At 38.6% G+C, this 15,410-nt stretch overlaps 1 protein-coding gene across 1 annotated transcript in view; it reads right to left on the bottom strand.

The window, feature by feature from the left end:
- Window positions 1–14,613, bottom strand: part of XKR6 (XK related 6) — a 365,522-nt gene extending 350,909 nt beyond the window's left edge. Inside the window, exon 1 of the mRNA XM_031950904.1 lies at window positions 13,718–14,613. Coding sequence (XP_031806764.1) covers window positions 13,718–14,496 — 779 coding nt within the window. The 5' untranslated portion in view covers window positions 14,497–14,613. The remainder of the gene's footprint in view (window positions 1–13,717) is intronic.
- Between the last annotated feature and the right edge of the window lie 797 nt (window positions 14,614–15,410).

Here is a 15,410-nt window from a genome sequence, read left to right as displayed (position 1 = left end):
AAAACTCCCAGGAGTTATTCATTGGAATAATGAAATTCCAAAGCTCAAATGGGAAAAAAAAAATACTTCAATCAGCAAGAAAGAAATTATTCATATACCATGGAACCACAGTCAAGATCACACAAGATTTAGCAGTTACCACATTAAAGGAGCAGAAGTTTTTGAATATAATATTCTGAAAAACAAAAAAGCTGGGACTACAACCAAAATGAATCAACCCAGCAAAATTGAGTAAAATATTTCAAGGGAAAGGTGGATATTTAAAGAAATAGAAGACTTCCAAGAATTCCTGATGAAAAGAGCAAAGCTAAAAAGACAACTTTATTTTCAAATATAAAACTCAAGGGAATAATAAAAAGGTAAACAAGAAAGATAAATCAGAAGAGAGTCAGTAAGATTAAACTGTCTATTTTTCTGTATGGGAAGATTATACATGTATCTCTGAGAACTTTATCATCATAAGAGCAGGTACACAAATTCTATATAGAAGAGGGTATGAAAGTGAGTCGATTATGTGCAAAAAATTTGATAGATTCTCTGAAAAAAAAGGGGATGTCCCAGGAGAAAGAAGAAGGGAGACAAAGAATGGGGAAATTTTTATCACATAAGAGTCATGCCAGAAAGAACTTTTACAGATGGAGGTAAGCAATGCTTGACACACGTATCTACGTTGGTTCAAAAAGGTACCCTATACACACACATACACACACACACACCCAACCCCAGAAATAAATCTATCTGGGAGGGCACCCTATACACACACATACACACACACACCCAACCCCAGAAATAAATCTATCTGGGAGGGCGAGAAGGGAGGAGGGAGAAGAAGGGAGGTGATAAAGGCAAAGGTAGAAAAAAGGCAGTAAGTGAATTGTTGGAAAACAGTAAAGAATTTAGAAGAGAAATAGGATTTAAAAAAGGGAAAACAAATAAAACACCAGGGAGAGAAATGCAATTAGTAATCACAAATGTGAATAGGATGAACTCACCAATAAAATGGAAATAGCAGAATGGATTAGAAACCAAAAACTAATAAACAAATTGTTTATAAGAGTTTATAAGAGTGAAACACACACACACACACACACACACACAGTTAAAATAAGAGAATGGAACAGAATCTATTATGCTTTAGTTGAAGTAAAATGGGCAGGGATAGCACTTATCAAACAAAGCAAGGATAAAAATAGACCTAATTAAAAGAGATAAAGAGAGATATTATATCTTGCTAAAAGGAGCCTTCGACAATGAAGCAATATCAATACTAAACATATTTGCATCAAATGGCACAGAATGCAAATTCTTAAAAGAAAAGTTATATGAATTACGGGAGGAAATAAGACAGCAAAATTATAATAGTAGGAGACCTCAACTTTCCTTTCTCCCAACTGGATAAATATAACTACAAAATAAATAAGAAATCAAGGGAAAGATTAGGATCTTAGAAAAGTTAAATATGCTAGATCTCTGAAGAAAATTGAATGAGAATCCTCACATCCCAATACAGAAAAAAAGAAATATTAAATGTACCCTTTTTGTGAAAGCACAGAATAAAAGCTAATTGGAAACTAAAAGTCAAATACACCATAAAATTAATCAATAATTTCATTAACGAGAAGGACAATGAAATAGCATCCAAAATTTGCAGGATACAACCAAAGCAGTACTTAGAGTAAATTATATATGTCTAAATGAATACACCAATGAAAGAACAGATCAATGAATTGGACATGCAACTAAAAACACTAAAAAAAGAACAAATTAAAAACACTCAGTTAAACTCCAAAATGGAAATCTTAAATATCAAAGGATAGATTAATAAAACTGAAAGTTTTGTTTTTAAAAGCCACTGAACTAATAAATAAAACTAGAAGGTGGCTTTATTGGGAGGAAGGAGAATTCAAATAGATCATTGATTAATTTGATTTTTAAAAAGAAAATAAGAAAACCAAATTACCAGTATCAAAATGAAAAGGGTGAATGCATCACCAATGAAGATGAAATTAAAGCAATTATTAGGAGTTATTTTGCCTAATCTTTGCACATCTAAGTGAAATGGATGAATACTTACAATAATATAAGCAGAAGAGAAAAATGCACGTTAAAATAACCCTAACTTAGAAAATAAAAACTGAACAAGCCATAATAGAGTGGCTCCCCCACAAAAAAAATCTCCAAGATCAAATGAATTTACAAGTAAATCCTACCAAATATTTAAGAAACAATTAATCCCAATATTACATAAACTATTTGAAAAAACAAATAGAGAAAAAAATCCTTCCTTATTCCTTTGACACAAATATGTTTTGGTCTCAGGAAGACCAAAAACACAGAAAGGAAACTATAGATCAATTTCCTGAATGATTATCAGCACAAAAATTTTAAAATACTAGCAAGGAGATTACTAGTAATATGTCACAAATATCATACAGTATGATTAAGAATATTAAGAAAACTTATCAACAAAATTGACCATATTAAAAACAAAAATCACATCAGTAGAAGAAAAAACTTTTGAAAAAATACAAGACTCATTCCTATTAAAAATATTACAAAGCCTAGGAATCAATGGAATTTTTCTTATTATAGGAGATGATATTGATGATATTAAGATCTAATGAGATAATATTTTTAAAGCACTTAGCACAGTACCTGGAACATAGCAGAAGCTTAGAAATGTTTACTTCCTTTCCCCCTAATATTGAAGGGATTGATGATTATGTGAGGGCAGTGAGTACCCAGATGATGAACATTTGGAGACAAAAACAAAATTAGCAGGGAAACAGTAAACTGAGAGTTAAATTTTTACAAGTGTCTCTGATGAAGGGCCTTTTTTCTCATATATGTAGTTAACAATGTTTAAAAATAAGAGCTATTCCCCCACTTGATATATGGTAAAAGCACATAACAGTTTTTAGAAGACATTAAAGCTATCAATAATCCCATGAAAAATTGCTTTAAATCACTGATTTAAAATCAATAAATGTAAATTAAAACAACTCTGTGGTACCATCTTACAGGTATCAAGCTGACAAAAGGAAAATAAGACAAATGCTGACAGGATGTAGAAAAACTGGGACACTAATGCACTGTTATAACTCCATAACTGGAATTATGAAATTAGTTCAACCATTCTAGAAAACAATTTGAAACTATATCCAAAGAACCATAAAACTGCAACCCCTTTGATTCAGTCATACCGTTCTTAAGTCTGCATACCAGAGAAATCAAAGGAAAAGGACTTTTATGTTCCAAAATATTTATAGTTGCTCATTTTGTAGTGGCAAAGAAATGAATATCCAGCAATTACACAAATTGTAGATGTGATGTGATAGAATAATATTGTGATGTTATGGAATAATATTGTGCTATAGGAAATGACAATCAGGATAGTTTCAGAAAAGCCTGGGAAGAAGTATATGAACTCATGAAAAGGGGAAGTAAGAAGAACTAGAATATCATACAGAAAAACAGCAAAGGACCCATGATGAAATATGCTAGCCGCTTTAAGAGAGAGAAAACTGATGAATTTTGAAGACAGATTAAAGAATACTTTTTTTACTTTATTTTTAGTTTTATGTTGTTTGTATTTTCTTTTGCAACATGGCAAATAATGGAATTATTTTTGGCATGAACTCATGAGCATAATCAAAATTAATTGCTTGCCTTCTCAAAGAAGGGGGAAGAACAGGAATAAAGGAGAGAATACGAATTTAAAAATTTTTAATGATTGTTTAAATTTTTTTTTAATAACTTTTTATTGACAGAACCCATGCCAGGATAATTTTTTACAACATTATCCCTTGCACTCACTTCTGTTCCAATTTTTCCCCTCCCTCCCTCCACCCTCTCCCCCAGATGGCAAGCAATCCTATACATGTTAAATAGATTACAGTAGATTTTGGATACAATATATGTGTGCAGAACCAAACAGTTTTCTTGTTGCTCAGGGAGAATTGGATTTAGAAGGTATAAATAACCTGGGAAGAAGAACAAAAATGCAAGCAGTTTACATACATTTCCTAGAGTTCTTTCTTTGGGTGTAGCTGTTTCTGTCCATCCTTGATCAATTGAAACTAAGTTAGATCTTGTCTTTGTTGAAGAAATCCACTTCCATCAGAATACATCCTCATACAGTATCATTGTTGAGGTATATAATGATTTCCTGGTTCTGCTCATTTCGCTCAGCATCAGTTCACGTAAGTCTCGCCAATCCTCTCTGTATTCGTCCTGCTGGTCATTTCTTACAGAACAATAATATTCCATAACATTCATGTACCACAGTTTACTCAACCATTCTCCATTTGATGGGCATCCATTCATTTTCCAGCTTCTGGCCACTACAAACAGGGCTGCCACAAACATTTTGGCACATACAGGTCCCTTTCCCTGTTTAAATTCTTTTACATGTAAGTAGGAAGTATTAACAAAAGAAAAAATTTCTTTAACCCTATGGGGAAAAAATATGCTACCTTCTATCCTCTGATGTTGCTAACACTCATGCAGGCCCAGATTCTTGCAATAAATATTATTATTATAAGCAGGCTTATGGGTGTGCCTGCTTCAAGTCTCTCCCCACTCCTCTAAACCAAGGTTTCTTAAACTTTTTCTACTTGAGACCCCTTTTTTGCCCAAGAAACTTTTACTTGACATTGGATTTATAGATATGCAAATCACATTTACTGATAATAATAGTTTCACAACCTTTTAAGTTTAAGAAGCTGGATTCTAAACTACTAAAGTGATTTCTCCAAAGCACTGGTCTAACAATGTTACCCCTTTAAATAAATTCCAGCACCTCTCTATCATCTCCAGGATCAAATAGAAAATATTTGATTTAGCATAAAAAGACCTTCATAACAACCCCCCACCCAACCCATTCCCATCCTTCCCCACTTTCATGTCTGGAATGCTTTCCTTTCTTCCTCTACCTCCTAGATTCCTTGGCTTCCTTCAAATCCTAGCTAAAATCCCACCTGTAGATTATTTCCTACTTTTCCTACACATAGTTTGTACATATTTGTTTGCTAGTTGCTTCCCACTCTAGAATCTGAGATCCTCAAGAGCTTAATAAGGACTTAATTCAAATGAACCTCTTAAGGCAATAGTGAAGGACAACATTTTAGACCAGAAGGACCTAGCCTTTATCTTTTGCCTTAATTAGAATCCTTATAACTTGGTACAAAGCCTAGCACAAGGTAGGTGATTAAAACTTAATGAATAACCATTTACTCCCAAGTTCTGACCTCTGAGACAAAACAAGTTTAATACTATTATATCTTAATCTTAAGAAAATGTCTATCTTTTTCTAGCAGAAAAGTAATGCATCTAGGTTTACAGTCTAAATTTAAAAGAAGGTTGTTATAACCTTTTTTTTTTTTTTTTTTTTTTTTTTTTTAACAATAACTCGTGTGTCGCCAGGTTTCTATGAGATTGTAAACTCATTTAGGGTACTATTCTTTACCTTTATATATGCCTTTGTGCCTAGCACAGGTCAATGTATATAAAAGGTACATAATAAATGTTCATTGGACATGCCAGCAAAAGCTTAGATAAAGCATACAGAAGTTTGTTATTGGTTTATTCTAAATCCTTTGTCTCCAAATGTTTACCATCTGGGTACCTATTGCCCCTTGCATAATTTATTATTATTAGTTAATATTGAAAGGAATCAAATTTATTTCATCCAATCCCCTCAATATTAAGGAGCAAGGGAGGGGCATAAGCATTTCTAAGCTTCTACTATGTTCCAGGCATTGTGGTGAGTACTTTAAAAATATTATCTCATTAGAGCTTAATATCATCAATATCTCATATAGTATTCCATATCAAGGAGCTTACATAGTGTAGTAGAAAGAGTATCAGACCTGGAGTAAGAAGAGATCCAAATTCAAATTCTGACTCTGATTTATGGGAGAAAAATTGCCTAACCTCTCCTAGTTTCAGTTTCCTTATCTGTAAGACGCAGGTATTTTAAACTTCTATTATACAAAGCTATCTATGATGTTCAAATGAGATATTATATATAAAGTGACATGTTATTTTCCTCAAATTCATACAACTCCTTAGTAATATAGCCAGGACTTGAACCCCAATGCTAATCCACTCTAAAAAAATTTTCCTTAAATTATCTTCTCATTGTTAAAAGCCTATTTAGGGTTTAACATCCACCTAAACCTGCTTCACAATCCAAAATTACTTTTGACTTTTCTTCTCCATTTCCCTATCTTTTACCAAGACAACTAAACTTCAGTCTGGTAAAGTTAATAGAAAGAAAACATGATTAAAGTCATTCACACCCAAGGAGTAATCACCAATAAGCTAAACTCTTTGATGAGTACTTGCACACTACCAAAAACTTGTTAATTCAAATGAACCTCTAAGTAAGGCAATAATGAGTGAAGACATTTTAGACCTGAAGGACCTTGTCTTAAGCACAATACTGTATCCTTTCCCCCTAGGCAAATTCCCAGTTCCTTTCTCAAAAACTAAGCCAAATTTATGCATTGCTTCAACTACCATGTATAAAGCACCTGGTTACTGAGAAATACTGTCAAGTAGCAAAAGGGATACAAAAAAAAAAATGAAAGCATAATCTCTACCCGAAGAAATTTATAATTTAGCACACAGAATGGAAGGCTAGGAGATGACAAACGTGTGTCCATATATATTCACACACATGTATGTATAATATATACTTTATCTGTATTCATTAACCATAGCTTAGTAGAAGTGTTTAAGAGAGGTAAAACAGTGGGAAAAAAAAAAAAAAAAGTTATTGAGATACGATGGAATCTCACTTCTCAGTCTTTTCTAGCAATCCTCCTATATCTCTACCTTCTTTTAGTAGTTGAACTCCTTGAGAAAGCCAATATAATTGATGCCTCCACTCTCTCCTCTGTCACCTAAACTCTGGCTACAGACTCATAATTGAATTGAAAACTGCTCTCTTCAAATTTATCAATGTTCTCTCTAGGCTCTCCTGTTTGACTCTTGTTAAATCTTCAATCAGGTCACACTTGCCAATTATAGATGTCCCACAAGGGTATATCCTAGGCCTTCTTTACCATCCTCCCAATCATCCAAACTCCCTACCCAGTGGCAGCACCATCAATTCCTCACTTGAACTCATCCTCCAAATCCAATGTTACCAAGTCCTGCTGACTTTGCAGTATCTAGATTTTTCCTACTTTCTATTTCCTACTCCAGCACATTCTCCACTAAGCTGCCAAGTGTATCTTCCTTAGGTACAAGTATAAACAACCCTGTCTCTCCCACAATCAATAAACTACAAGGGCTTTCTATTTACATCTACTTGGTTTTAAAGCACTTCACAACCTTTCAACCTTTCCAATATTTTTACACTTTACTGCTCTCTACTTAATCTATGATCTTGCAATACTGGCTTGCTTGCAGTTTCTTATAGAAGATACTCCATCTCCTAATTCTGTGTCCTTCCATTGGCTGCCTACGTGTATCTATGAGCAGATTGTGCTATCTCCTGATCTCCAACTTCCTGGCCTCACTGGTTTCCTTGAAAGCTCAGCTCTTTCTGCAATCATATTTTCCCCAAAAGGCCTTTCAGAATTCTCACTACTCAACAGCCCTCCCCTCTGAGAATACTTCCAATTTGCCCTGTATATCTTTTAGATTATTATTTTTCCCTTTAGAATGTGTTTCTTGAGAAAAGGAATAGTTTTTAACTTTCTTGCTTAGCATAGTGCCTGATACATAGTAAGCCCTTAATAAATTTTACTAAACTGAATAAATTTTTTATCCGATTTCTAACTGCAACACTGAATAAAATGGGGAATCAGTAAGGATTAGTACCCTCTACAAGACAGATATCATTCATCTTTCTTCTTAAGTTGCCAGTACAAGTCCCTTCTCCAATTTGGTCACTCACTTTCCTCTAGACATAAGGGTTGTTAATATGAGGGTCCAGGAATTTGGATAGGAGAAAAATTATATCTTCATTTCAACATAACTGGTTTCATTTGGAATTCTGTTACTTTTGTGCATTTTAAAAGATTATTCTGAAAAAGAATACATAGGCTTCTATCAAAGGAGCCTATGACACAAAATTGGTTGAGAACTCCTGCTCTTGATGTATTCTAAATTGACAACAATCTTTCTTATATTAAGTACCCAGGATTGCTCACAATACTATAATGTAATGTACCTAGCCAAATGCCAATTACAATGGGACACTACAATTTTACTTTCTATAGGAAGTACTACTTTCTATACTTTCTTCATTGTAATTCTATAGACTCCAAAAACCACATTAGTTTTTTTGACAGTCACATCATACTGCTTACTCATAATGACCCTGTAGCTGACAAGAAACCCCTAAGTCTTTTTATGAACTATCCCCTATCTTAATAGTAAGATTCTCCATAATCAGGTTTCCATTTACTCTTCAACCATTTCTCATACTAAAATTCCCTTTCAGTAACCTACATCAGAGACAAAATAAGTCACTCATGGTATCCTAGTCTTAGTCTGCCCTCTCACATCTATGTTTTTATTCACACTATTACCTATATGTAGATTCCTTATCTTTATCCTTCATTTCTTTGAGCATCAACTCAAGTGACATTTCCTTCATGAATCCTTCCCAGGTCCCCTAAGCTAAAAGTAATCTCATCTTTTTCAAATATCTTAAACCACTTTTGAGACACCTCTCAAATACCAGTCTACTTTATTTCATAATTATTTGTGCTTATCATTCTCATCCAGCCCCATTCAATTGCAAGCTTCAAGTGCAGCATTTAAAAACAATGCCTGGCCCATACAACCAGCACTTAAAATTTGCAAAATGCTATCCAGAGAAATGTTGTAAAGATATTACACCTGTGAAGTACTCAAAAAGTGCTACTATCTAAATGTTATTAACTGTAATCATTAAATCCAATGGCCTTTTAAATGTCATCTTTCTTGAATTCTTCAGCATCTAATACCAGTCACCCACCTACCACCCTCTTGACAGTCCCTCCTAGGTGAATTTTCTTGACACAAAAATCTCAAAAGTTCTCTCCTCCAATCCTATGCTTTCCATCTTTGATGGCATTCATCTCTTACTCCTGGCCTTTAAATGATGAAATGACACCTAATAGGATCATAGTCATTTCTTTCTTTGTCTACATTCTCCCTCTTGGTGATATCAACTATTCCATCCCTTAACTATTCCATCTATTCAGATTTCTCCCAAATCTTTCTATATCATTTCTATAGCTAAATCATTTAAAAAAATTTTTTAAAGTAATTAAGTCCTTTGGTTGCACTACCGATTTTTTCAAAATTATAAAGGCAAAACTTTACCCTTACTCCTATTATAATTTATCATTAAGTTTTGTCCATAGCTCCAATCTATCACTAGTTCCTCCTGGATCATTCCAGTTTCATGTCTTCCACAAATCTGAAAACATATCTTGATATGACAAGTATTACATACAGATAGCACTTAGTGGCATAATATACATAATAGACAAAGTATAATATACAAAATAGGCAAAGATTCTTTAAATGCTCTTTGAAGCTGACTGCTTTGACCAGTAACATATCTACTAATATATCATTACACCGTCCAAGCCATACTTCATCTTGTGCAAAAGGCTAACATGAGGGACTCAGTAGAGTGCCTTAAAGAAACCCACATTTGCCCTTATGTTTTCTATAGCACTTTCTACTCTGATAACCACAGGCTACTCTCCTCCTTTACCTGCTGTATTTCACAGGGAACATAGATCCCAGGCCTATACCAGTGCTATTTCTATTGCAGCATGGCACAACTCCCAGATTATGTAAAATCTTTGAAACTAGTATTCTGTCTCTTACATCACAGTCAAGAGCCTCCTGATACAACCGTGGAATAACTATTCCCTTTCCAAGAAACACATACTTCAAGATATTCCAAACTGGACTGTTATCTCACAATGGCTGCTTTCTATTTTCTTTGATCTTTTGTCTAACATGGAAATTCTGATGTTAGTTTACTAATCTTCTAGATATAATCAATGCTACATTATTACTATATACATAGTTTTCTAATAGGGAAAAAATGCATTACTTTTAAAAGATCTCTCTTCCTCCTTTAAATTCTTTTAGATTGAATTATTTTAGTATTTAAAGAAAAAACAACTAAAGTTTCTTTTGAGTTTCCATTCAAATAAATAAAGGGCACTACAATTCGGATCAATTTAAGAAAGAGGAAAATTTATTATTGCTAAATAAAAACACAAACTACATTAAAATACATCATGATTATGGCAAACTAAACAAAATATTCTCGAACGCCAAACTCACTAAGAAAATAGTTATCCTACTTTCCAATAATAAAAACATTTTCTGATGCATGTTTACCTCTCAAATGTCAAAAAGTGGTATCCCCTAGGGATATTCTCAAGAAAACTAGATGTTCCTTACCTAAGATTATATATAGAATGTGTAACATCTTAAGTAATTAGAAGGGAAATAATATACTGTAAACAGAAGAGCCTACCATGTGCCAGAAATTGTACTACGGGCTTAAAAATAAAGACGTTCTCTCCTTTCAAGGAGTTTTCAATCTATTGAGGAGGGGAAATATACAAAAAAATTGGGAAGAGGAGTAAAGATAGGGAAAAATATGGGGGGTAGGAGGAGATAGAAGGGACTTAGTCTGGAGGCATCTCATTCTGTTGAATTGGAATCAGGAAAGGAAAGTAAGCTCAAAAGTGTGGTTTCAACTTTTCATAAAGGGAAGCACTGGGAGGAGGTTTGGTACTTCACTGTCCAATCAAAAAGAAGAGACTGAAGAAGGTCTTGTCAATCAAGACTTGAGTAGGCAAGGAAGTAAACAAATTAGAGGCCAGGAGTTTAACTTGGGTGGGGCATCTAGTGCCATAGAATCTTATTTTGCTCTCTGCAAAAGTTCTCATTAAATTACTCTGCAAACTACCCCTTTTCCTGTCCTATTTGGTTCCTACAAAAAGTGACCCATAACTTTTATGTAAATTCTAAAAGACATAAATTATTTATTGATGTATTATATATATATATATTATCTGACTTAATGATTGACTATAATGACTTAATATATAATATATATATTATCTGACTTAATGGAAGAGATGTTTGGTATAAAACTTAAGGTCGATGGAATTTCTAGTACAAACTAAAATTAATCTGTAATGGGTCCATGAAGCCACAATAAATAACATCAACAAAATTTGGGAATTTCACTTGCTTCCAAGAAAGAAGCATTTCATAAGGGTGTTAGATTATTTCATACACAGAAGCCAAATATAAAGATCTTAATAGAGATTTTAATAGATTTAAATCTGTAACCTTCCAATTATATTGTTATCTTACCTCAATGCTACAGGAAAAAACTGTAAGTGTAATTCTGAGATCTAAGCTTTTACAGTATAAGATTAGATTTAAAAATAGGAAAAGTTAAATAGTAAATATTCCTCTGGTATAAAGTCCAAGTTTTGCTGAAATGTTCTAGTTTGAAAAAAATTAAAGCCATGAACCCCTTAAAATGGTCTTTTTGTCTCTTATCTTCCTCTCCCTCCTCTCAAAAAATAACCCTCCCCATGTTTTAACACCTATAAGAATAGATTTCAATAGATTCATGCTTTGCACAGACTATCAAAAAACCACCTTTCTTTTAATACTGCCTATTTCACAGAATCCCAAATGCTATACAGCAAAGCACATCAATAGGGGTATCATTATTCTATACTGTCTCTACAAGTTCTTAAAAGGCAATATGACTTTTATCATGTTCAAAATGTTTACTAATAGCTATTAATAATCAGCCAGTTACTAATTCTACCTATTACAAAAGGATCAAATGTGTTAGTCTAATCAAACATTATTTATTACTCACTCTCTCTCATATTTGAGAAGGCTTTGCTTCTCTTTAATTCTGTCAAAAATTCGCTGTTAGTACAATATGAACTACCATTTTTAATATTTAGAAATCAGCATCTTCTCATTACTTTTTCTTTCTTATTGTATTTCCTTCTATTTCCTAAGAGCAGTAGGAGAAAAGCTTTCCTCAATGTAACTGTCTTCTCCTAAGCTCAAAAGTTTACCTTTTTTGCATTAATAACAATTGTTTCTACTTCAAAATATTTATTTTCCAAAATAAACTCATCCTAGAGGATAGAATCGTAATACCAACTGCAAATTACTTGTTCTATATCTCTTCTCTGTTTACAACCTTCACCAGCAAAAAATGAATAAGCTGCAGACATACTGCTTTCAAGGAGGTTGGGGGGGGGGGGGGGGGGAGAGGGAGAACTGTTGCTAGTTCAATTTCAACATACAAAGTAAAAACCAGAAAAATGAAGAATTTGAATCAGGAGCCCCCATTAACCTCCCCACAAAGACTCAGACCATAAGCTGCAATTATTTTATTTAAGTTCCATACAATCTTCCAACTTTCAATTCACAATATGACATCTGAATGAAGAACAAGATGAACAACCCAACTAACCTGGAATGTGATTTCTGTGCATGCAACTAGACTGAAGTGTTCCTCTGACACTGCTTGTGTCAGATGCCCTAACCAGCAGATACTGGAGGCACTGCAAATCTTCTGCATTAACGAGTCGGGCAGCCTTGGTAACTCACATCTCTTCACAGAGCAATATATGTGAAGAGCTCTTCTCCGTGCCAGCTATTTTCCAAACACCTTCGTCCCTTCACCCCACTGCTTCCAGACGGATACTTTGTTTTCGGTTGGTTTTGTCAGGGGAACACTGCAGATTCACTAAAGGTTTAATCTAATTGTCAGCGTGTTAAGGCTCAGATATAACCGAGCAAAAAGGAACATCTCCAAGGGGCTTTTACCGATTCAACTGGCACTGGGGCATGTTCAGAGAAGGGAGAAAGAATATCGATAAGTTTCTGCGCACCTTTTGTACATTCGCCATCCTTCTCAAGTACCTGACCTGCCAACAAAAAATAAAGGCGAGGAAGAAGCTCAAAGAAAGGCAGCTACGACAATTGGTCCTCTGAATAAGTACTGAATACTTAACATTCACGATATGCTGCACAATTCCACCTGCCACTGAAAAACTACCACAGGGTTGGACGCATCTATCAGAAAGGAAGGCAAGAAAAAAGGGAAGGGTTAAAAACTACAGAAGGGGACAGACAGTCAAGGATGTCTCGGACAGCCCCACGTAGGCCATCGCAGAGCAGACAGGAAAAAGACAGGAGCTCTCCTCAGGACGCAGACCAGGTGCAGCGAGGGAAAGCAAGAGGAGGTGTGGAGGCAAAAATAAAGGAAGGCGCAGTGGGCAGGTGATCGAGATAAACACCGAGAGATTTGGGGAACGGAGAAGGAGAAGGCAAGGGCTTGGATCGAGGTCCGACCTACAGGGAAAACAAGACGGAAAGGGGACGTGGGGCCTCCTCGGGACACAGAGGTGTGGCCACGACTGCCGAAAAAAGGAGGGCTTCAGACCCTTGGGAGAAGCCCCACTACCCCACTTTCAGGGGCCTGGAGCGAGGTTTCCCTACTACGGGCAACCAAGGAAGGCGCCTAGGAGGAGAGCGCTACCTGGAGGGCCGCGTCCACCCGACACCCCGGCGCGCTCCGACCGAGGCATCAGCCAGCCGCCCCCCGCCCCCCGCCCCCCCGCGCCCCCCCCGGGGCCCCCCCCCCCCCCCCCCCCCCCCCCGCCCCCCCCCCCCCCCAGCGGGCCTCGCTTACCTCCACACCTGCCCCATCTGCAGCAGGTGGATGACCGACTGCCAGATCCACACCGAGAGGCGGCACAAGCGCTGGGCCCCCGGCGTGGCCGAGCCTCCCCCCACGCCGGGGCCGCCGCCCCCGCGGGCCGCCCCGTGGCCGTAACCGGCCCCCATCATGGGGGGGCCCCGGCTGCTGAGCCCCTCCACGGCGCCCAGCCCTCCGCCCGTGTAGTCCTGGACGAACCAGCGGAAGCTGAGGCTCTGCACCAGCAGCGACGGCACCAGCACGAAAAAAAGCGTCAGCCCGAACCAGCCGTAGTCCCCCTTGCCGTAGTAGTCGAGGGCCAGCCACAGGTCGGTGCCCACGTCCCCGAAGAACACCAGCAGCGCCAGCACGATCCACAGGCAGTCGAGCCACGGCCGCTCCACCTGCGGCGGCGGCAGGGGCTGGGGGCGCGCGGCGCCGGCGGGGGGCGTCGGTTGGGGGCGCGCGGCGTCCGCCGGCGGCTGGAGCGGCTGGTCCCCCCCGTCGGCGGCGGCGGCGCTGCGGCGCGGCTTCTTGCCCAAGAGGGAGCGCAGGCAGGCGGAGCGGCAGCCCCAGTAGCACGAGGAGGTGTTGCAGCAGTGGCAGATGTGGAGGGAGCTGCTCTCGCCGGGGTCGCTGCCGTCTCCGCCGCCGCCGCAGCCGCCTCCCCCAGGCTCCCCGTCCTCCTCGCCGCCGCTGCCCACCGCCTCGTCCAGGTTGTGCAGTTGGGCGAAGCCCACCCCCACGCCGCCGCCATCGGATTTCGCCGCCATCTTGACTCTCTTCCCAGCTCCGGAGGTTGGGGGGGAGGGATGGGGAGGGAAGGGGGAAAAGAAGGCAGGGAACGGGGAGGGGGGGAAACGAATGGAGAGGAAGGGGGGCGGGGAGGAAGCGGGGGAGCGAACGAACGAGGGGGGGAGTGGGCCGGGGAACCCCCTCCGCTTCCGGGTGGTGCGCGTCACTTCCGGGCGAGCCCCCCAATCGTACAGCGCCCGCCGCTCCCCAGCCCGGCCCGCCCAGCCAAGATGGCCGTCCTCCTGTTCCTCAGCTGCTGGGCGGGGGGCCGGGGGTTTCTCGCCGCCAGGGCTCCTCTCTCCTTCTTCCGTTGACCCCGAAACCCATCAGGTTGACCCCTTGGCGTTTCAGAAACCCGCTGGGTAAGGTGGGGAGGTCCGAGATGATCCCTGGAGAGGACAGTGCCAGAGGCTTTGGAGGACCCCTTCCTCAGCGTCGCTGCTCAGTGCGTTTCTCCAGGAGAAACGCCCCCTAACCCCCTGCCCGCCGCTGGCGGAGGGGCGGGACCTAGGAGGGAAGGGGCGGGGCAAGTGTTGAGCAGGTGGTGCTATGTCACTTCCAGGAGATAGGATGACCTCATTCTGTACTTTAAAGCTTCTAGAATTAAAATGGTTGTTTTTCACTATTCTATGTCACATATACACATACACAAACATGCATGCACACACACACACTGTCCCCAGATTGACTCTCCCTCTCATTCCCATTTTAATTTAATTATGCTTTAAAAGAAAGAGTATTTGGTTGAGACTCTCACAAACCACCCAGTCATTCCCCAACTTTGACTTTCCCCTGCTCTCACCAGGCTTAGCTTTTTTGACCCTCCCTGCAGTTATTGTCACTGCCACATCTGCTGTCAATAGATTTTTGCTTGTTTTCTACGTTGCTTTCC

The sequence above is a fragment of the Sarcophilus harrisii genome, chromosome 2 (genome assembly GCF_902635505.1).
Source record: "Sarcophilus harrisii chromosome 2, mSarHar1.11, whole genome shotgun sequence".
NCBI classification, from domain to species: Eukaryota; Metazoa; Chordata; class Mammalia; order Dasyuromorphia; family Dasyuridae; genus Sarcophilus; species Sarcophilus harrisii.
Note: the sequence above shows the minus strand (reverse complement) of the source record. Positions and strands in the feature narration are given on the sequence as shown.